The sequence below is a fragment of the Amphibalanus amphitrite genome, unplaced genomic scaffold (assembly GCF_019059575.1).
Source record: "Amphibalanus amphitrite isolate SeventyFive unplaced genomic scaffold, NRLGWU_Aamphi_draft 001445F_arrow, whole genome shotgun sequence".
NCBI lineage: Eukaryota > Metazoa > Arthropoda > Thecostraca > Balanomorpha > Balanidae > Amphibalanus > Amphibalanus amphitrite.
In genome coordinates this window covers 141,061-163,778 of record NW_024882938.1, presented here as the reverse complement: position 1 = coordinate 163,778, position 22,718 = coordinate 141,061, and the positions used below count along the sequence as shown (strand labels likewise).

General features: G+C 56.1%; 1 protein-coding gene across 1 annotated transcript; it reads left to right on the top strand.

Annotated features, from left to right (window-relative positions):
- Nucleotides 1-1,854: 1,854 nt before the first annotated feature.
- Nucleotides 1,855-22,701, top strand: LOC122373119 (sortilin-related receptor-like; the record flags this gene model as incomplete). The annotated part of the gene is made up of 27 exons (XM_043350903.1): nt 1,855-2,088; nt 2,799-2,936; nt 3,322-3,467; nt 4,388-4,604; nt 4,940-5,125; nt 5,569-5,839; nt 6,128-6,320; nt 6,901-7,128; nt 8,658-8,844; nt 9,704-9,936; nt 10,294-10,519; nt 12,211-12,363; nt 13,101-13,284; nt 13,593-14,257; nt 14,470-14,692; nt 15,295-15,495; nt 15,843-16,000; nt 16,474-16,568; nt 16,899-17,101; nt 17,421-17,629; nt 18,055-18,304; nt 18,763-19,079; nt 19,434-19,655; nt 19,987-20,267; nt 20,520-20,713; nt 21,027-21,227; nt 21,755-22,701. Coding segments are annotated over 27 exons (5,877 nt in total), but the record flags the coding sequence as incomplete, so codon positions are not given.
- Nucleotides 22,702-22,718: the final 17 nt, after the last annotated feature.

Here is a 22,718-nt window from a genome sequence, read left to right as displayed (position 1 = left end):
CAGAGCCCCCTCCCCCTGCCCCCTCCCGTGACAGCCCGCGGGTCTTTGTCGCGCCAGTTCGTGACGGTGAAGGCCGCCGCCGCGGCGCGACGCGCCCGAACCGGTCACGGAATGGACGGGGACGGCAGGCTATGATTTTACTGCGGTCTGCAATACTAGGACACTGTCAACAAACGCGGTCGGGTGAGCCACGGCGCTGGTCGGACGACACCGGTGCACCCAGTGGTGTCGCTAACTGTCAGCGGCAACTACCGCCGATCCTATGTGGAACCCCGTCGAGTCCCATTCTGGCCTACTGCGTAGATGAACCGCGTTCGCCGTGGACATTTTTGTCACGATTGTTGGCGCTCGTCCTGACCGACTGCGCAAATAAGCATCGCTGTGATGTGGGATAAAACCCAGCTAGCTACTTCTGCTGTTCGTCTGTTCTGTTGTTCAACGGGGCTGTCGCCTGTTCATTGAGCGGAAGGTGTTAGAGGTTACAACAGTCAATTGGTGCTTACCACTTGTCACTGGACAGTGGACAGCACTGCTACCGGCCGACTGACCAGGAAAAGCGGACCACTGAGACCGTCCGTCACCCCTGCAAGAGGGGGTGGGCTGACCGGCGGGGAGGGGCTGGGTGGCCGGTGCGGGGGGTGACCGGTGTGTGAGGAGTCGCGTCGTCCACCGTCGCTGCGCCGCCGCCGACGAGCGGCCGAGGGGAGGGTGAATGGGTGGAGCGACAGATCGATCGCCACTAATTCGTACCGCGGCGCAGTACCTGACCTACTATTGTGCAGTGGCCGCACGGTCTACAGGGACAAAGCCTGACTTGGTACCGCGACGCAGCATACGGCGCAGTACCCAACCTACTAACAGGTGCACCGGCCGCACGGTCTATGGGGACAAAGACAGGGGTCCTTACTTGTACCGCGGCGCAGTACCTAACCTACTAGCTGGTGTACGGGCCACACAGTCTACAGGGACGGCCCGTGACTCGTGCCGCGACGCAGTACCTAACGCCCTTCTTACAGGTGCACTGGCCGCACAATCCACGAAGACTGCGTCGGGCTAACACTGTCAGACTGCAGACGACTGCAGGCTGCACCGTAGACTTGACCTTAGAATACCGCTACCGACTGTTGACTGCAGGCTCACCACTGTTGCTAGCTGTCTGGAGTACGTACAATAAACGGATTGATTCCGCTGACACTGATTGACACCGTGCTCCCCGCCCGATTGCTGATCGCTTACTGCCGTTTGGCTGTCAATCTGACCCAGCTCTGTCGATGGAGTCAGATTGATACTGATTGGGCTAAATGAGTCTGTCCATTTTGAGTGATGTCGCCTACCACGGCAGTCCACGGCTAGAGCATGTTGAGCACTTTCTGGCTGCTTTCTGATAGGGTATCGTATTTCCAATGAATGATAAGGTATCTTTATTCTGCTCAATTACCTGATAGGTTTACGATTTTTTAGCGATCACTACGGCTGTAAATTTAGGACATTCGTGTGGCACTTTGACATTTATCACACCTAGCAGTGAGACCCTGAGTGAGTAATTCGCTATGAAATGCGTATGTTGCCCGTTTGGTGGAGGCTCGCCACTCGCCAGCGCTTGTCATGCCATTGAATGACTTCCGCTCTCGTATGGTTTTGCAGCCAGCCCGCTATCAATGTTAGCTGGGAAGGGGGCGGGTTTTCCGAATGTGTCACTGTACTGTGGTTCTCACCCCACCGCAGTATCATGACCGTGGCGCAATGCGTACACTGTACAACCCAGCCTTCCTCTTTCCCTTCACCCAACCAATACAGTCCGTCATCCCACCCATCAGTAACACCCCGCCACCTGACCTCACCCCCTACCCTCAGCTATGGGCCAGCGACACGTTCGGCGCCTCGTGGCACGTGGTGGAGCAGTACGTGGCGTCGTACACGTGGGACGCGGCCGCCGACCCGGCCGTGCTGTACGTGCACCGGAGGCAGCCGGAACGGCCGGGCGTGGTCCGCTCGTCCACCGGTCTCTTCCTCAACTACACCACAGTGGCAGAGGATGTGGAAAAGTTCACCATCAAAGAGGACTTCCGGTTCGCCGTCCGCCGGGTGGTGAGTGCTGAAGGGGAGAGAGGGGGTGAAGGGACATGCTGAAGGGAAGAGAGAGGTGGTGAAGGGATATGCTGAAGGGGAGAGATAGAGGGGGTGAAGGGAGATGCTGAAGGGACAGAGAGAGAGAGGAAGAAGTAACACTAGGTCACCATGGGACGGGACGGGGAGATGGCTGATTTTTGGGGAGGTAGGTAGACAGTGAGATGGCATACACGCGGGATGCGCGTATTGCGTAATCGACAGCTATTCTGTGTCATTCTTCGATGTCTTGACTCATAGAGCGCGGTCCGGGCGCGGCGGTCCGCTTTAGTGCGCTGTAGTACCACGCTGTCTGTCATTGTTGACTTTTGGCTCGGTGGAGGCGAGCTGACACACCCAGTGGAGTGCAGCCCCCTCTACGACGTTAGGGTTCCGGTCACGTGACGAACTGTTGGTTCGTCTGCGTGGGCTAGATGATCATAGCTAGATGCTCATTAGATTACTAGATGTTCGTAAAGGTGCCGATTAAATTTATCGTCGCTCAGCAAATGTATGTTTTTTATGCTTGCTCGAGTAAACTGGTGAGCTTCAACGGTTAGATGACTCAACTCAAATGTTTGTGAGGGATGAAATTCACTTAGGAGACCGAGGGACGTTTGACTATCTCCCATGCCTCGTCGTCCACGCTGTCGCTCTCTGCGTTCCTGCGGTAACTCCTCCTTCTCTTGCAGAGACTGCTGGGCTCGCACCAGTCGGACGGCACGCTACAGCTATGGGTTAGCCACCGCGGGGATCCGTTCACAAACGCCCAGTTCCCGGCCGGTCTGCGCGCTATCGACTACGAAGTGGTGGACGTTAGTGATGATCAGGTGAGCGCATCATCGCCGGAGGTGATGGGTGGTGCTGGTGGGGAAGGCATGGCACTCGGCAGCTACTCTGCTGAATGAGCGGAACAGGACATTTTGGACGGCGTTATCAGATTACGTTCGAAGTTACGTTCAAAAAGTACGTTCAGCGCTATCAGAACGGCTCTCTTACTGCAGAGGTGGGTTTCACTGTTGCGGCAGACCTATCCCAACGACCACCTTCGACTATCTTAGGCTAAACATTGTGGTAGCTCTACCCCCAAGATGGTTAGATTACCTACCGTCATTGACAGCTCTTCCTCAATGACCACTACCACCAACAACTGCAGTGATTGTATCGTAGTAGCGTCCTAGCCCCTATGTACTGACTACCGTCATCTACCGTCAGGTAATGGTGGCCGTCATCCACAACGCCACCTCGTCCAGCTTGTACGTGTCGGCCGTGCCGGACAAGCGCGGCGTGCGCTTCTCACTCTCACTGGAGAACGTTCTCACGCACAGCACCGGAAAGACGTTCGCCGGATCGTGGCTCAGGTGAGAAACTGGTGGACGCTGATGGGAGCTGGGCTTTTGGGTTCGAATCGGTATTATTGCAGTGGTATCATGTGTAGCTTATGTCTTGCAAGATGCTTTGTTCTTGTGCCTGTAAAACCTCATTATCATATTATTTGTATTCCAATACTTTTTATATCTTTTCTACTAATTATATCGCTATTTTCTTTCGCCTTTTTGCTGTATAAGGCTCGTCAGTAGCCCTAGCCTTACCTGATCGAACTAATACACCCGTCGGTTTGATGTATCGATGCCGCAAATTGGTTTCGTGCCCGGTGGTGTTTTTCGACACGCGAGCTGCGGCAGCCGTCGACATATGTTGTAACACCTGATTGCGCTCACAGCGTGAGTCACAGTGCAGAAGCGGCGTACAGTCACCTACCGCGGGTACCTAACGGTCGCTGACGCGGCTTGGTACTGGGGCGCTGTGGTCTGTTTTTACCGGGCTCGGCTGTAGCTGCAGCCATTCACTCGCCTCGGGTGCATGTTTTGTTCACGATTTGCAACTGCGTACAGCAGCGAATATTCGTCACGTGTTTCGTCACGTGTCACGTGTCACGTGTTTTTCGTGAATCATCCTCACGAATTCTAAGCGAATCCTTGTTTTGAGACGAATAACAGCTTTTTCTAGGACATGCTTCACTTGTCCACCCGCCCTTTGGCGCACCCTAATTTGCAGACAGACCGCGGGCATGCCTACTCAAGGCTACTTTACTAATACCTAACTGACAAGGATACATACTGACGTGCCTACTGATGGAAAAACATATGGAGTGTTTGTTGCGCCGATCTGTCATACCTGCTCTAGCCATGCTACGGATCGACTGTCCCCACATATTCTCCCTTGACCATTTGCCCTTCTCTCTCCCGTCTCCCTGACCAGCTCCCTGTCTCCCCGGCAGTGTGGTGGGCGGCGACTTTGTGGACGTCCACCGTGTGAGCGGCCTGCGTGGCATCTACCTGGCGTCGCGGCTGCCTCCCGACTATGACGGCCAGCAGGCCAGCCGGCTGGGTCCCGAGCACGTACTGACGCTCATCACGTTCGATAAGGGCGGCCGCTGGCAGCCGGTGTCCCCGCCGACAGTTGATGCCACTGGTGTGCCGATACACTGCGAGAAGGTGGGTAACGAGTCGACACACGTCATACCTACTGTAGGACGTGCCTATCCACTGCGAAGAGTAGGTGACGGTATAAAAACATCCGCGTCGGCACGAATTTGTCGCGTCGGCGCAATCCATGCTGTGTTTGCTTCAGGGTGGTACGGTAGAGTTATGCATTCATGAACGTACTTAGTGCCAAAGTCTATACTATCTGTGTTTGGCTATTTCAATTTTCTTACCGCATACTTGTCTTGAACTGTTTCTCGAATCTCGGCCGTTGCTGATTGTTTTGTCTTTTGACTTCCATTTCCTACTTTCTGACGCCCGTTATCGCCGTCTCTTCCCCTCCGCAGGCGGAGAACTGTTCGCTGCACATCTCCCAGGAGATGACCAACCTGTACCCGGGCACCAAGTACATTCCGGTGCTGTCGTCTTCGTCGGCCGTCGGGCTGGTGATGGCCACCGGCGTCATCGGCGACTCGCTCAAAGGCCACCCGTCGATCGTGCTCAGCCGCGACGCCGGCGCTACGTGGCGGCAGGTGAGGATAGGGACGGGAGGTGATAGGAGCGGACGGGTCGGCTAGGTGCGGGAAAAGAAGGAGAAGAGTCAGGAAAGGGGAAGGGTTTATAGACAGCTCAGGCTGTGTGCATGACACGAGATGGTTGAGCTCGGCATGGGAGCTGGAAAGGAACACAATGTGTGGATGTGATACTCGTTGCAGAAGTCCGATCGAAGGAAATCTACCTTGCTTGGTTTTTTAGTTTCTACTGCTGGAGTAAACCACTTTTTGACATCCTGACGGTTTCATACACTGACGGTGATGGTATCGGATGTTTCTACAAAGTGCAGTCGGGAGTTTCTTCCTGACCTCTGTTCTGCCTCTATCTGCCCCTTCCTTCCGCCGCAGGTTCTGCGCGGTCGGTTCCTGTACACGTTCAGCGGGTATCTCTCTAACCTTTGCTCCTCCTTCCCCTACCTCAGGTGCTACGCGGCCAGTTTCTGTACGCGTTCGGTGACCACGGCGGCCTGATCGTGGCCGTGCGGCGCTACAGCGAAGGAGGCACACGCGAACTGCTCTACTCGCTCGACGAAGGCATGACGTGGGGCCGCCACCTGTTCTTCACGGACGAGGTGAAGGTGTACAGTCTGCTGACGGAGTCGGGTGGCTCCGGCACCGTGTTCCTCATCTTCTGCGCGCGCATGGACCGCAGCGGCTGGATCTCGGTCCGCGTCGACCTGAGGTCCCAGTTCAGTGAGTGGCGCAAAGTGGACTCGTCCGAGTTGGTCTGGGCAACAGGGTTTGGAACGTGTTATGTTTTATACTTACCCAGCTTTGAATGTGTAGATTTTTTAAAGCTTTTATTAAGCGTTTATTAATGACGTGCGTCGAATGGAAACCATTAACACCAGCTTACCATTAATGTCCTCTGCAGGCCATTAATTACCCAGCCGCCCTAACAAAGCTGCAGCCTCGCCCTGCCTCCCTGTAAATGCTGCCTACCTCTTTCACATTTCCTGACCTAGCGTGTGTCCTGCGCAGGACACAACTGCACGCAGGACGACTACAAGCTGTGGACACCGCGCGGCCGCTCGTCGGGCCGCGGCTGTCTGCTGGGTCGAAAGGAGACGTACCGACGCCGACTGCCGCACCAGCGCTGTTACATCGGGGAGGGCGGCCGCGAGCCACTGGTCTCTGTGGAAAACTGCGCCTGCCTGAGAGACGACTACGAGTGGTGAGTTAGCTACGGGAGGGTTCAAAGGGGTGTGGTTGTGTATTACGTGTCAGGGTCACTACTTGTGTTTAGGTCTGTGAGAAGGGGATAACTAGGACTGTGGTGAGCGCTTATTGGAGTGATCACAGGTGCGGCTTCGAAGGGTCAGCTCCGTGGGAAGAATCACGGATCACGAGGTGTCCCGGCCGCCACCGGGCCGGGACGGGATCGAGCTGATAGGTGTGATTTTTAGGCCTGTCGATGTGGCTGCTGAGGCTGGCAGTGTTTGGTCTGTGGTTTAGGCGATAACACGCTGGTTGATAGTTGCTACGAAATGAGTTCGATACGATGTTATCACTTGTTTTCGGATAAGGAAGTCAACAGCCATGACGTGAGCTGTTTGTGGTCAAAACAGACGAGCTTGGGCACATTGTCTCAGGTGGTAGTATTTTTTGTTCCGGATTGTTGTGTCTATACGATTCTCGATTTGTATTCTTGTAGACCTGCTCTGGCGATGTTTAACTTGATTTTCTACCTTGCTGACTGGCTGTGATCGGGGTTTCTCTGACAGTCCTGGCTCACCTCCCTCCCCTCTCGGCAGCGACTTTGGATACAAGGAGTCAGCCGTGGGCGCTACAGGTCGGACGGCCACCTGCGTCCGAGACCCAGAGGTGGCCCGACTTCCGCCCGCCTTCGACCCCACCCAGTGTCCCGAGGGCTCCTACTACAACGTGTCGCGGGGCTTCGTGCGCGTGCCTGGCGACACGTGCCAGCCGGGACCCGTGGCGGCTGTGCTGTTTGAGCCCGACCCGCGGCCCTGCCCGGTCAGGTGAGGGAAGGGAGACGGCTAGCCGGCACTCGGCGTTGACGGGTAATGGTGTCGGCTGGCTTGTCTGTTGTCTGTTTTCTGTTGATAGTTAGCCGCTGAGCTATTATATTAGGGCTCCGCCGCATACTACGGCCTTTTTTTAGTTTGACAGCTGGTGTTTCTCTAAGCTGCCATGCAGTGTCTTGACTTATGGACGTTGATGATGAGCCTTTTCATCGACATTGCAGTGAGGTATGATCAGATGATATGGTCTAACCTTTTCTGCACATTTAACCCTCGCATGTGTAGGGGGGGGGGGTCGGATGGACCCCCCCCCATGGTTTTTCGCGAATAACTCGCGTAAAAAGCGGCCGATCGCGACGAAACTTTCAGTACCCTCGCATTGATCAATTTTACACCTACCCTGAAAATTTCATGACCCTGACCCAAATGACCTTTGACCTGTGACCTCTTTTCCGAGACCATGTTTGGCCGGAATCGCGATTTCGCGTATGTCGGCTCGCACTAGCCGCGTGTTTGCAAGCTTTTCGTGGTTTCAAACGTTCAAACATGTGATTTGATGTTACTCCCGTGTGTGTGTCAAGGTCACCTGAAGGTCAGGTCAGGTCATTGACCTTTGATGACCTCGGGTGACCTCGGGTCACTTTTTCGAGTTTTACATGTTTCTAGGCTAGTTTTTTTTTAGCTGAATTCGAATTTAGCAACCATTTGAACATTTACGAAGTAGTTTTGGTGACTTCGTAACATGTTACGAAGCTGTCAGAGGCGGTTGACACGTACTACGAATACCCGTCACGACGCCTACTGGTTGACCTGACCTGACCTGACCCGACCTGGTCTAAATGCTTCAAGACATCATCTGTGATCAAAACTAACACGATATTCGTGATCAGCACCCCGAAAAACCCCTTAGCAGCCACACTTTACGACTTTCTAACAGGTCCCGATTTTCCCGACTTTGGGTCATTGACCTGACCTGGAAGGTCAACCAATGACCTAGGACCTTAAAATTGGGTATCATCGGCTTCCTCTCGTCACGGGCAACACGCTCGTTTTTTCCGCGAAGCTCTAGCTCGATCAGGGGCCAAACGGCAAGGGGGGGGGGTCCAACCGACCCCCCCCCCCTACACATTAGAAGCTGGCAAACGCCGCACACATGCGAGGGTTAACATATCCACTTACGCAGCCGTGTCTGCCTTTCTGTGGTAGCTTCAAAGACTAGACTGTTCAAAGATTGTTCACTGTCAGTAGTCAGTACAGACAGAACCATCAAGCGGCAGCTCGACATCTCCGTAATTGCCAATTTCTGTTTTCCGGACCATTTCTTCCTTATATGAGTTATATCATTATGATATCATTATGTCCCACTACCCTCTCTCGTCTCTCGTGTTCTCTTGCGCCTTCTCCGTCCCCTATGCCATCCTCTATGGTTACATGTCATTCCACTTCTCTCCGTCTCCCGGCCTTCCTCGCTCTCCCTCGTCCTCCCTCGCTCTCCCTTTCTAACTGCCACTGCTCTGTGTCCCCAGTGAGATCTCCGACTTTCTGCTGCTGGCTCGCCGAGATGCCATCCTCCGACTGCCCCTGAAGGATGTCGAGAGTGGCGTAGCGCCGACGCCCGCTCCCCTCACTGGTATCGCTAACGTGGTGGCTGTCGAGTACGACAAGCGGACGGGCTGCCTGTACTGGTCCGACACCGCCTTCAAACACGTCATGGTGGGTGTCCGGGTGTGGGACGGAAGGGACGGGTGGATTTTATGGAGGGATTGGAATCTGGAGTGACGCTGGGAGTGTGTTTGAGGGGGGGGGGGGCGGAGGTGCGAAAGGTTTGCTGGTGGTGCTGGCTTTTGATAGGGAGGCCTAGTTGATAACATTGATCTGATGAGGAGCCAGGGTTGAACGTGCTGCAAACGTATTGGTTTCAAATTGAAGTCAAGTCTCCTTGGCTGGGTCCGTGTTTAAACTGTCATGGTCACCTGGTTGGCGATGTTCGTTATGACGAGTCGGATCTACCGGTACTTTCATTGTGACCGCCCTTACCGTAGTGACATCTTTCCATCCGTTCGTCCGTTCGCCCCGATAACGGCCGTGACGTTATATCCCGTCTGTCCGGCCCCCAGCCCGTCTCCTGTGACATTTGACCTCCGTCCGCCCCTATAACTGCCATCACCGTTCCGTGCTTCTATCCTCAGGATACCGAAATCCTTCTCCTCCACGCCGCAACCGCCCTCCGGGCTGGACAGACAACGTTATCTCATGCGGGCTGCTCCCTTGGAGCGGCACCGCTGCTCCCCAGGGAGCGCACCCCGTAGCCGGGTGCAGTGAGTGCCTTGGGGCTGGGTGGCGTGTCCTCTGGACGGACTCAGCCCCGTTGACTCACTAGGGTGCCTGCCCAGACCATTGTCTCCCCCTATATCCTATCATCCTCCCGGCTCTGAAATGCCCATTGGACCGAAAGGGCCTAACCCAACAAAAATAAATAAATAAATAAATAAATAAATAAATAAATAAATAAATAAATAAATAAATAAATAAATAACCGTCATGAAATCTGAGCCCGTCTGTTCGCCCGCAGCGTCAGTGTATGGACGGCTCCGGTCAGGAAGTTGTCCTCAACCACAACGCGTCTACAGTGGAGTCCCTGGCGCTCGACTGGACCACGGGTAACCTGTATCTCACTGAGTCGGACACGGCGACCATTCAGCTGCTGCGTCCGGCCGTGCGGCACGCCGGTCACCTGCGCACCACACTGCTCGACAGGAGCGTGCTGGAGAACCCGCGCGGCCTGGCGCTCCATCCCACCAAGGGGTAAGTGGGCGTGGCACCTCGCCAAAGGACCACGGGGGAACAGGGACCTGACGCTCCGTCCCATCAAAGGATGGGTAGTAGTACGCCCCACCAAATGGTGAGACAGGATACACTACAACCATGGCGTTGTGTAGGGGCCTGCCGCTCTACTAACCGAAGGGCGAGTAGGTTAACTGTACGGCAGCAGGGGACGTAGGCGGGTCAGCTTCACCCCAGTGACGGGTGGTAAGATGCTTCGTTAGAGGTTCACTCCAGTAATTGTATCATGATATGCTTCTGAAGGTGACCCAGTCATAATTGTGGTCGAAGACTATTTTCTCATGTATTCAACTCGGCGCTTCTGTCCCTCTCCCCCAGGTACATGTTCTGGACGGACTGGTCACAGACGTCTCCGGGCATTTACCGCGCCTTCATGGACGGCACGGAGCCGAAACAGATCACGGGCCGCGGCCAGGTGGTGTGGCCGAACGGTGTGTGTATAGACTACTCCACCGACCGGCTCTACTGGGTGGATGCTAATCTAGACTACATCGCCTCGGCAGACCTGGACGGCTCCAACCGCAAAATACTGCAGGACAAGACGGTCAGTGACGCGCGGGAAGGGAGGTCATGAGACATGACAGGACGGTCGGAAAGGGACGCACGGGATGCCGGGGGGGGGGGGGGCAGAGAGTTAAGAGCGTTGTTCAGAGCATATCTTTTAGTTCTCGGGTCACACAATGTGATAGAAAACTCGTATGCCAGTTTGAGCTGTTAGATTATTGCGTCAGGCAAGGGCGACAGCTGTCAAAGCTCTGTCCATATTCTGAAATTAACACGCGCACTGCAGCGGGTCTGAGCCGAACACGAACTGCAGGGGGGGGATTGAAAACAACCCCCCCTGAGATCTCAAAAACGGCGCAACGTAGCGACAAGCGGTAAACGGCGTTGGATAGGTTAAGATGAGATCGACAAGAAATACTAAGATCATTTTTGGGTCAGGTCAAAAACGAGGTCACCAGAGGTCACCGAAGACAAAATGTTACGATTTTCACAACAGGAATTTCGCGGTAGTTTTTCTTGAATAACTTGTCTTGCACACAAGACAGAGGATCGATTCGAACGCCATCGTTCTTAGCTCGTCAAGGCGCATCGAATGATATACATATAATATGATATGTATAATATGACCTCGAAAGGTCAAGTTGAAAATTTGACCTCAGGTCAAGGTCATGACCTGACCGAAATAGGTCATGTTGCATATCATTCGATCCGCATTGACGAGAAAAACACGATAAACGTCGAACGGAGTCTCTATCTCTACTCAATCTCAAGTTATTGAAGAAAAACCGCTGGTGACCTCAGGTGACCTAAGATGACCTGGAGATCACCTTCCAAAGGTCATAAGTGATATGTTTCGGTGAAATCACCAACAAGGACCTGTAATACTATGATCCTGAGCGTATTGAAGTCATAGGATGGCATTCAGAGTAAGTTGAAATTTTTCCCATTGACTTATAATGGGCCGGTCGCAAAAATGACCTGACCTTAGGTCATCGATATAAAAATTCCGAGATATACAAGTTGTAGCTCGTGATGACTTTACTATTTCCTGTGGGTTTCAAGATCATATCTCAACAACTGTGGGCTTGGTGGGATTGCAAACTTCGAAATTTACGTTTCGAGGTAGGGTCACTTGACCTGACCTGGTGACCTGACCATAGGTCACCTGGGGTCAAAATTTTTACTCAAGGTGTGCAAAAGTTGTGAGAACAGGTATGCAAAATTTGGCGGCGCTACGCGCCGCCGTTTTCTCGCAATTTGCGAAAAACCACAGGGGGGGGGTTGAAAACAACCCCCCCCCCCTGCAGTGCGCGTGTTAAAGTATCCCACATCTATCCTGAGCCTTGCAGCCTGACCCCTCCTGCCCCGTGCTCTCTACAAGAGTTATACAGCAGCTGCTGCAGACACCCGCTTTCTGAGCACTACTGACTTCCCCCAGCATTTCCTTCTGACTCCCCTGCTCCATGATGACTCCCGCCCCCCTACTGACCCCCTGACTGAATCCTACTAACTCCCCGCTCCCTACTCCCCACGGGAGTACAGGCGGCCACCCACTCTCTAAGGTTACACACCCCGCCGTCCCCTGCCTTACACAGGAGTACAGCGGCCACCCGCAGCTCTGAGCGTTACTGACCCCCGCCTGTCCCCTGCTCCCCAAAGTGAGTATGTACAGCAGCCACCCGCTCTCTGAGCGTCATAACTGACCCCGCGGCTGTCCCGTGCTCTCCACAGGAGTACAGCGGCCACCCGTTCTCGATCGCCGTTTACAAGGATATGATGTTCTGGAACGACTGGCGCATCGAGAGTGTACTCATGTCGGACAAACTGGAGCCAAAGCGGATCGTCAAGGTGCTGGAGGGCATGCCGAACGTGGTCAGCGTCCAGGTACGGCCTCCACTGGATGGGTGGTGCGGTGAGCTGCTGTCTGAAGGACAGGCCGGATTACTGGTCTGGAAATTTGGGCAGTAAAATATTGGCTGGGCGATAAATTTCGTTCTAATATGCTATCTTCTGATATAACAATTGTTCTACTGTCAGTGAATAATTGTGCTTTTTTAGGGTAGTCTTAGACTGGTATGTTCACGAGTTGCAGCGGGAGCAGTACCTTGTCCTTGCTATGATGTCCTGTTTCACCTGCTATGCTGTGTCACGTAAAGTAAGTCTACAAAATAAGTCCTCGTCGTATGCAGGTCACCAGTGAGCAGTTAGCGCCTGAGCGCTACTCGGGCGCCACCTGCCCGCATACGGAGAGGACTTATTTTGTAGAACTAACAGCTGTGCTCTGTGCTATGTCACGCGCTTTGTGTCGGCGTACGGGTGGTTAGTCATGGTGACGTGCTGCTCTGTGTCCTCATACCACAGGAGTGGACACAAATCGCACATTTGTGCCGTCGTTATCGCAAATAACGGCCGGCCGCTGGCAATCGCAAAACGCCGCAAAAAACGGCCGGCCGCCGCAAACCGCAAAACGCTGCAAAAAACGGCGTTTTGCGGTGAAAAAACGCAAAACGTTTTTGCGGTTGCGGTTTAAAAACGCAAGGTACTGCGTGTATGTATGTGACGTCTGCCTGCCCATGTCTCCATCGGTGACATCGGTGACATCTCCCTGTTCCCCTCACCAGGTGTACGGCCAGCAGTCCCAGGAGGGTGTCAGCGGCTGTACCAACACCAGCTGCCCCTGGATCTGTACGCCGCGGCCGGCCGGCCGGCACCGCTGTCTCTGCCCGGACGGACTGAGCGGGCAGGGCGACAAGTGCCTCTGTCCCGGTGGTGGCACGCCCTTCGCCAACGGAACCTGTCCGTCAGGTGAGCGCGCCGCACGGCCGAGGATCGCGGGTCCGCGCAGCACGCTGATAGTAACCTGGCAAGGAACAGTTAAGTGTAAAATGTGTTGAAAAATCGCTCACGCATAGCGCCCTGGTATATTATTCATAAGTGTGTACGTATCTACCTAATTACTTTTGCTGAGTTTTATGGCACAGAGGCAGTGTTTTATATGCTATTTTGCCTACTCATTTGGAGAAAAAAAGAATACGGTCTCTAGAAAATTTGTATGACTTCCGCAATTTCGCTATTTTGATCGTGCATTTATGCATCCGTTTCACGTGTTGCAGTGAACCTCGTGTGTCCGGAGGGCTTCTTCACGTGCGCCACCAGCAAGTTATGTATCAACCGCGACTGGATCTGCGACGGCGATGACGATTGTGGCGACGGCTCGGACGAGGCCGGCTGCGGCACTTCCACGTGCGCGCCGCTCCAGTTCCGCTGCGACAACGGCCGGTGCATCACCGGCTCGTGGCGGTGCGACTTTGAGGACGACTGCCAGGACGGCTCGGACGAGCGCGACTGCCAGTACCCCAACTGCACGAAGGCAGAGTTCCGCTGTGACAGCGGCCGCTGCGTGCGGGCCCAGTATCGGTGTGACGGGGAGGACGACTGCCGCGACAACTCTGACGAGCAGGGCTGCGCCACGCCGGCGCCGCCGCCCTGCGAGCCGCCAAGCTTCGCCTGCCGGTCGTCCAGCCAGTGCCTGCCGCCGGCCTGGGTGTGTGACGGCACGGCAGAGTGTCCTGATGGGGAGGACGAGGACCCGACGCGCTGCGCCAACCACACCTGCCCCAGCTGGCAGTGGCAGTGCGCCAACAAGCGCTGCATTCAGAGCAAATGGCGCTGTGACAACCAGAACGACTGCGGCGACAACTCGGATGAGGAGGGCTGCGGAGACGCCACCACCACGGCGGCGCCGACCACCGAGCCGGCCGTGCCCACATTCCCCACGGTACGGCAGAGCTGGGGCAACGTTACCCACGGTATCATGCCGCTTGATCTATAACCCCATGGTATCGCACGGTACTGGATTCATGTTGACTGCTGTCTAGTTTGTGCCCTCTCTGATATGTGACTGCTCTGATCAGTGTCCTCTCTGGTCCGTGTCCTCTGTGGTCTGTGTCCCAGCTCTGACCATTTCTTTTACCGCTGTCCGCTCCCCAGGCCCCGCCGACCGGCCAGTGCGGCAGCTCCAGCGGCCACCTGCTGCGCTGCGACAACGGACGCTGCATCCCCGTCTGGTGGAAGTGCGACGGCGCCGACGATTGTGGCGACAACAGCGACGAGCGCGGCTGTGACAGCGGCACCGAGCGGCCGGCCACGGGCTCGCCGCCGCCGCCGGTCGCTCCGACCACCTGCTCGGCCAGCCACTTCCGCTGCGACTCCGGTGAGGGCGGGGGCGGGGCGGCGGGGAAGAAGGGTGGTGAGGATTTGGAAAGGGTTGTACCCCTCTGTGCGCCGTATGCAGAAAAGACCTGTGAAAGGAACTGCCCGAAATGGACTCACCGGGACCGGAATAGGGACAGGAGGTCAGGTCTTACTCGACGAAACGTTGCTGAAGTTTGGAGTAGGGGCAGCGCGCATCCCTGCGCAGCGGAGGAGCTGTCATGGTACACGATATTCGGATACCGTTATCATTTGATTCTGGCCTGCAGTTGATCGTGTTAGATAACGGCTATAGTACGGTCTTCGACGTCACCCGTCATGAACTTTGGTTGTGTGACGGACTTATGACTGTGACAGGCAAGTGCATCTGGTCTGCATGGCTGTATGACGATCGGTGTGTAATGTGACGGTATGTGTGACTTTGTGACAGGCAAATGTATCTGGTCGGCGCGTCTCTGTGACGGTCGGCGTTGGTGTGTGACGATCTGCGCTGTGTGACAATAATTATGTCTATATGACAGGCAAGTGCATCTGGTCTGCGTGGCTGTGTACCGGTCAGGTGACGGTCGACGCTGTGTGACGGTCGCTATGACTTTGTGGCAGGCAAATGTATCTGGTCGGCCTGGCTCTGTGATGGCGACCGCGACTGCCCGGGCGGGGAGGACGAGGCCGACTGTGCGCACGCCGGCTGCGGCCACGACCACTACCGCTGTCTGCTCTCCGGAGAGTGTATCGGCCGAGAGAGGGTCTGCGACGGACGGCAGGACTGCGCCGACAACTCGGACGAGGAGGCCTGCCACTCGGGTAAGTACGGGTCTGTTCGAGTAAGGGGGGGGGGGGGCTGCTCGGTTAAGGTGGGCCACTCAGGTAGGTGTGGGGAGGGGCGGGGGGGGGGGGTGCTCGGATAAGGTGGGCCACTCAGGTAGGTGTGTGCATGTGGGGGGAGGGGGGGGGGGGGTGCTCGGATAAGTGAAATGGGGAAGCTTCAAGCTGATCGGGTAGGATGGGACACTCTGGTAGGGTGAGCCATGTATTCACGTTGTAGTCACTAGGCAGCTTTCCTCAATACCGACCGGCGGTTTTCACTGCCGCTGCCGTGTGCACTATGTTCGCACTGTAACTGACCGCCCTCCGTCGTTGCCTTTCGACAGAGGGCGGCACCACGGTGCAGCCCTTCACCTGTCCCTCTGGGGACTTCCGCTGCGACTTCCACACCTGCCTGCCCTACTACAAGTACTGCGACGGACACCGAGACTGTGTCGATGGCTATGACGAGGTCAATTGCCGAGACGACAGCACCGTCTTCCAGGTATGCGGAGCGGGGGATTAGAGGTAGGGGGCTAACCTATGGGGGCGGATTTACCAAGGCACTGACTGACCTGACTGACTGATCTTATGAGGCCGGCTGGGTGACTTGACGAACCGGCTCGCCTGACTGACGGGACTAGCTCGACTGTGCACGTGAGGGGCGCAGTCCGGGCACGGTAGAGAATATCATACCATGGGGCTGGTTGAGCCAGGGTACGTGTATTTCTGTTTGTTGAAGTGGTAAGAGTGGGTAAAGGCAAGTGATGTGAGCGAGATAATTTAGCCGAGCGTTGATATTATTCAAGCATCGCCAGATGGTACTCTGGACTTTTGGTGACGCAATCCTGCTTTGCTGTGTTGTATCTCTTGCCGTGAAGTCAATTTTTCTTATGACGCCTCTCCGCTCGTTTCTCCCCTGATTTTTTTTTCTGTGTATCGCTGTGTGCGCCTCACCCCGACCTCTGCCGCCTTCAGGTGGTCAGCTACACACTGGACGAGGTGTCCAACAGCTCTCTGACAGTGCGGTGGCAGACGAACGCTCGTGGCGCCGCCGCCCTCACCAGACTCAGGTGAGACAGGCGCGTGGCTGCAGTCGTCCGGCGTCCACAGTGGGGAGGGGTGTCTGGATCTCGCTGCAGTGGGGAGACGATAACGCAGAGTGACAATAGAGTCTACGACTGAATATTGGAATAAACGTTAGTATGTTACAAGGATTTCTGAAATTGGTTGATTCGGTGACCCTGGCGCCGACATCGTATACCAATGATAACTTCTGCTCACAATTACTAGTCTGGCCGCCTTTGCCCTTGTGTCTGCGGACTCTGCAGTCTGCAGAGTCCTGCCGTCACTATGCGCCTTGCTTACCAGCTGTGACCCTCTCTGCCGTTCTTTCTCTGCAGGTTCCTGCCATCAATATGCGCCGTGTACCAGCCCGGTCAGCCATGCCACTGGCTCAACATGACCTGGGTGGCAGAGCCCGAGTTTACGTTCGAACATCTGGAGCCCTACACTTGGTACAACATCACCGTGTTTGTACGTGCTGAGGGACGGCCGGACGTGTTCCCGGCGAGTCAGTACATCAGCCAGAGGACTGCCAGTGCCAGTGAGTGGGGAGGAGAGGGAGAGTGGGCGCCGGGACCCGAGATGGAGTGTGGTAGAGGTGAGCGCTGAGCGTATCATTTAATAGTTACATCGCATTGTTGGTAGGTTAGGGTAGCCTTGAATGATCGGAGAAATTACGAACATTTATTAGACAATTGACATGTTCCCGGGCTGCTCTGGTCTTCGACGGTTTATACAATGTTCTGTCGAGTTCGACGATGCTTTGACCTTATTGACTTGCCGATGGGGTTTCTGGACGTCCCCGTAGAACCCTCGCCGCCACCATGGTAACTTCACCACACTCCCTCTCGCCCCGGCAGAGCCGTCACCTCCGTGGCGTGTGAACGCTACTCAGCTGGACCACCACTCGATCCGCGTCTCGTGGCGGCCGCCCAAACACCTGAACGGCCGTCTGCTCAACTACCGGCTGTCACTGACGCCGCCGCAGCCGCCGCAGATGTTCATCACGCGCCACACCAACTTCACCGTGGTGCTCGACTTCCAGCCGGGCGTCGAGTACTCCTTCTTTGTGAGTGGGATAGACTTTCCAGACTGTTGTCGAGTACTCCTTCTTTGTGAGTGCGATAGGATTTCAACGAGGCAATAAGTACTCCTTTGTGAGTGGCCTTGAAAGACAGTGGCGGGCAGTCGACTTTCTTTGTGAGTGGGATAGATTTCCAGTACTCCTTTGTGTCAGTAGCCTCGAACGGACTGAGCCGGCTTTTCCCTGGAGGGAAGGTAAATCTGGCAGACAGGGTGGCGAGAATGTCTTACCGTGCTCCGGTGTCTCGGCAGGACTGACAACGGTGGGAATTAAAGGAAATCAGAGTTGAATCGTGCTAGACCACCGTCTGGCTTTGACTGTCTTTATGTGACATATCTGACCCCTCTGTCTATCTCACGGCGCTCTCCTGTAACCTTCTGACTCCTCCGTCTTTCCCCCCGTCTCACCAGGTCCAGGCGGAGAACTCTGCCATGCTGAGCGAGCGCTCCCACTCTGCGTCAGTCGTGTTCGATGCGGACGCCGTGATCGCTCCGCTGAGCGAGTTCCGCGCGGTGCCGGCTGCGGACGGACATGGCCTGACGGTGCGCTGGCAGCCGCTGCCGTCGGCTGCGGGAGTACTGGTGACCTACCGACCGGCAGACAACCGACTGGTGCCCGCAGGAGAGGAGCGAGTCGAGGGGGATACACATCAGCTGGAGTGTGAGTAGGGGGAGCAAGCTTGGGGACGAAGGGGGCACTAGGGACAATTTGTTTCAGCTGCAGCTTGCACGGGAGGGAGGTATACGGGAGGAGGGGTGGAGTGAAACAACCAATGAATGTAGTCGTCAGAGAAGGGGGAGAGGGTTAAGAATGGCAAGATGACCTGAGCGCCGCCCTAGGAGCTCGCAACACTTCACTTATGTTTTGTGTGGACTGGTTATATTGTTTCGGTTGTATGCAGCTTCAATTTGATACCTTTTTGCTTTTTCTTCTATTCAGTATTCGTCTAGCTCCATCATCCAGACTCCTCAGTCCTCGCCCTCTGCTGTTGTGAAAGTCAGACGGTCCCGTGCCTGGGGTGTCTACCAACGACTTCCTTTGACCTACCTCCCTCCCCATCCACTGCCAGTGACCGGTTCGCCGATAGTGACCCTCCCCTCCCCTCCCTGTGCCGACAGTGACGGGCCTGTCGCCGGGCACCCGGTACGAGATCGTGGCCCGCGGCTACCGCGGCCGCTTCACGGGCCCCGAGTACGTGACAGTGGCGACCACGGGCGGCCGCCAGCTGGCTGCCGTGGCCAATTTCACCGCCGAGCTGTCGCCTCATAGCGGCACACTGGTGAAGCTCAGCTGGCAGCCGCCGCCGACAGAGGGCAGTGCCGGCGCCGCCGGCGGCTCGGCCATGCCGCTTCAGTACGGCGTGTTCTGGGGCACCTCGATGGAGCAGCTGTATGAGGGCGGCGTGCGCCAGCGCACTGTGGAGACCTCCACTCAGGTGGGTTGTCAGAGGAGCGCTCCGCACGGCGCTCTGTCACGGGTGGCTATCTTCCCATGACTCCCTACCCCTCTCCGGTGCTGCAGTGGCTCGTGCTCGCGGTCCGTGGCTGTTCTGACGTAGGTGACGCACTTTGTGACTGTTGGCCCCAGGTATCTGTCTGACCTCTAACCGCTCTGACCGCGCCTGTTCCGTTTCCAGTTGACCGCTCTGACCGTGCGTATTCTGCCTTCTGGACGCCGCTCTGACGGGGCCTGTTCTGCCCCCCCCCCCCCTGGTTGTCCCGCGCTTACCTTGTCTGCTAGTCTTCCCAATCCCATGCTGCCCCTTTGACTGTGCCTGTTCTGCCCCCAGGCAACGGGTCTGATGGCCTGCGAGGACTACCTGCTACTGGTAGCTGTGGTCGGACCGGACGGTACCGGGCTGCCCTCAGAGATCGGTCGCGTCCGTACCAAGTTTGACGCGCACGCGCCGCCCAAAAACGTCACCGTACAGACGCAGCGCGGTCTGACGCTCATGATGCGTGTCAGGTGGGAGGCCAGCTGTTCAGTGGTGGAGCGGCCCGTCGGATACAACGTGAGTGGTCGGCGGCAGGGGCAGGAGGGAGGGGAAATGTGGTGCGGGGGTATGCCAAGAGATGGGCAGCAGAGGGGAGGAGACAGGCCGGGGGGATGGGCGGCGGGGACTCGCCTATCTTGGTGCTGTTTTGTAGCTGTCGTCACTTTACTTGTTCGACTTGTTCAATGAATTACTTATGGTCCATTAGATTGTTTCCTTTTGGTCAGATAATGAAAGGTTGGTGTTGACATACTATTGCACGATGTATGCTCAATTTGTCTATGCTGCACAATTACTTAACTTGGCCTTACCTGACCTGACCTGACCCGGTGCGACTGACGCTCGGCAGATCACCGCCACGGAGCTGGGCGGCCCGGGCAAGGTGGAGCGCTCTGTGCGTCCCACCACGTCTGAGCACCTGCTGTGGCACGACCTGCCGGCCTCGTATGGCGCTCGCTACTCGGTGTCGGTACGGACGACGGCGACAGACGCTGTGCCGGCGCCACCCGTGATATACGCGGCACCGCCCATTCCCGGGCCCCACCAGCTCAGGCCGATCATTGAGCGAAACGGCACCGTCACACTCTACTGGAAGGAGCGCCGGCTGCCGGCGGATATGGATTATGTCAAGTGAGTGTCGGTAGGCCGATAGGGACGGAAGCGGTGACTGATGTGGAGCGAGCTGGCGATCCGCCGCTGTCTTGACTGTATTCTATCCCCTAACCTGTGTCTTTTATCCATCAGGTGGTACAAGAGGTATTTGTGCCTCTCCGTCCCTCTGACTGTCCAATGACCTGTCCCTCCATCAGATACTCTTACGAGGTGTTTGTGACTTTTCACCGTTCTCTGGCTGTCCCCTGACCTCTGTCTTCTCTTCACCAGGTACTCTTACGAGGTGTTCGTGGCGCCTTCTGTGGCCGCCGTGTGGAACAGCACTGGTAAGACGGTGCGCGAGAGCCGCTTCGTGACACACACGCTGCAGCCGGACACCACGTATTACGCGGCCGTGCAGCTGGTGACCAGTGACGGCCACCGCTCGCTGCCATCAGAGGTGGAGAGCTTCCACACGCCGCCAGGTGAGATGTAGTCAGTGGCCCTGAGTCAGTGAGATGTAGTTAATACACCATGGAGCATAACAGTGTTCCTACCCTGACCTACAGTCTCCAAATGTTTATTTTAACGCGAAATGCAGTTGAATTGTCCATAACAAAAGGCGTTACTATTGGGCCAGAGCCAATCAAGCGGGAGCCAGGTATGCCTTGGATGTCCGAGCCTACGTGACACCATGATTCTTCGCTCGCCACTGACGGCAGTGCTGCCATGTGTCCTGCTATTCGACCGAGCCCTCTCCCGCCCTCCACTGACTGGTGCCGCCGCTCTCCCCGCCAGGCGAGGACTCTGTGGTGATCAAGAAGCACCACCTGGTGTCCGTCCTGGTGCCGGTGCTGCTGCTGCTGGTGCTGCTCACGACCGCTGTGGTCGTGTTCGTGTACCGCCACCGCCGGCTGCGGCATCGGTTCCTGGCGTTTGTGTCGACCCACTATAGTGCTCGGCCGACGGCGGCGCGATTCACCAACGGCGACGGACTAGGTGAGAGTCGCTATAATGTGAGACTGGCGCCCTGCGCTGGTTTTATCGATGCTGTCCAGGTGTAGCGTCAGTTTTTTTTGTCATTGCTTCTGTCTGGGATGTTGCCTGGGCCGATATGCTTTTTTGTCTCGTCATGCCGTACTGCGATGGTTTGGATTTGTTTTATCGTTGCCCCAGCCAGGGTGCTCAGACCGTATTGTTGCTGAACACGGTAACGGTCCTGTTGTCAGTCAATGTGGGTTTCCAGCTCTCAACTGACGCTGCATTCTAGTGATCTCGTGTTCACAATGCGCCTCGATATTTTGTGCTGACTGGAGCTCGTACAACAGTGCAACACATCCAGTCAAACAGAAGTGCTGAGCTGCACTGTCTTTTTGACTGCTCGCCATTTGCACCCTAAAGTTCTTTTCACCGACCTATTACTGAGATTGTTGCCGGAGTGTTAGGCCTGATAGTGTGGCCATCTGTCATCGTGTGGTTGTGTTTGTCCTTGACGCGTCTAACGCCCTCCAACTTTCCGCCGACAGAGGATGACGAGGCACCGGTGATCCGCGGCTTCTCCGACGACGAGCCACTGGTGGTGGCATAACGGCGCCCAAACTGCGCCCCGGCGCCCCGGCGCCCAAACGGCGCCCCGGCGCCCCGGCGCCCAAACGGCGCCCCGGCGCCCTGGCGCCCTGTGATCAGTAACAGAGCCGGCCGGTGCCGGTCGCGCAGTGAGCGAGTGGGTCGGACCGTAGTATTAGAGACGGGTGCGGCCCGGTGACGGGTCGGCCAGGCATTACCCTCGCCAAAGACGACGCTCCGAGGGATACGTGAGGGACGTGAAGTCGTCTGAAAGCCTGGCGGTGGCCAGAGTGATAGAAACTAGAACTCCTTGGCGATACGGCGGAGTGAATGGATCCTACAAGCCTGCACCGGGGCGCACGGATCTCCGAGAAACCGACCGATGCAACTGGGCTGTCGTGGTTCACGCTGAGTGTTCACTTTTCGGTACCTGTAGCGGCTCAGTCCGCCAGCGCCGGTGTCACTGTGTGTTCAGTGTCTTCAGAGTGTTGGAGGGAACACGGCGTCCACTGGCCACCCTGCTGTCTCCGTTCCTATCGCCGTTCTGGTCCTCGGGAGCGGCGCGTCCCGCCCTGACTAGCGGTGCGGTCACCGGTGATGGTCCGGTGCCGAGTTATTTGTGAACAGGCGGGTGGGTGTCTTAGCGAGCCCTATACTGTGTGATATCTTGGTGTATTGCGTTGTGTGTATTTATTGGCCGCCCTGTGTATCGGCGGTCTCTTGGCGGTAGCATGTAGCCCAGTTTTGCCGCTCCCGTGTATTAGCGCATGTTAGAATTTCGCTGGAAAATTTTACCAAACCCAATGGGTCCACACTGCACTGGCGAGAGGCGCGAGTGATATCAACTTCACATGTACTCATTGCTCACGTGTGTTAATCAAGTTGGTTAATAAATACACTTACCGGTTCGGGAGAATTGAATGA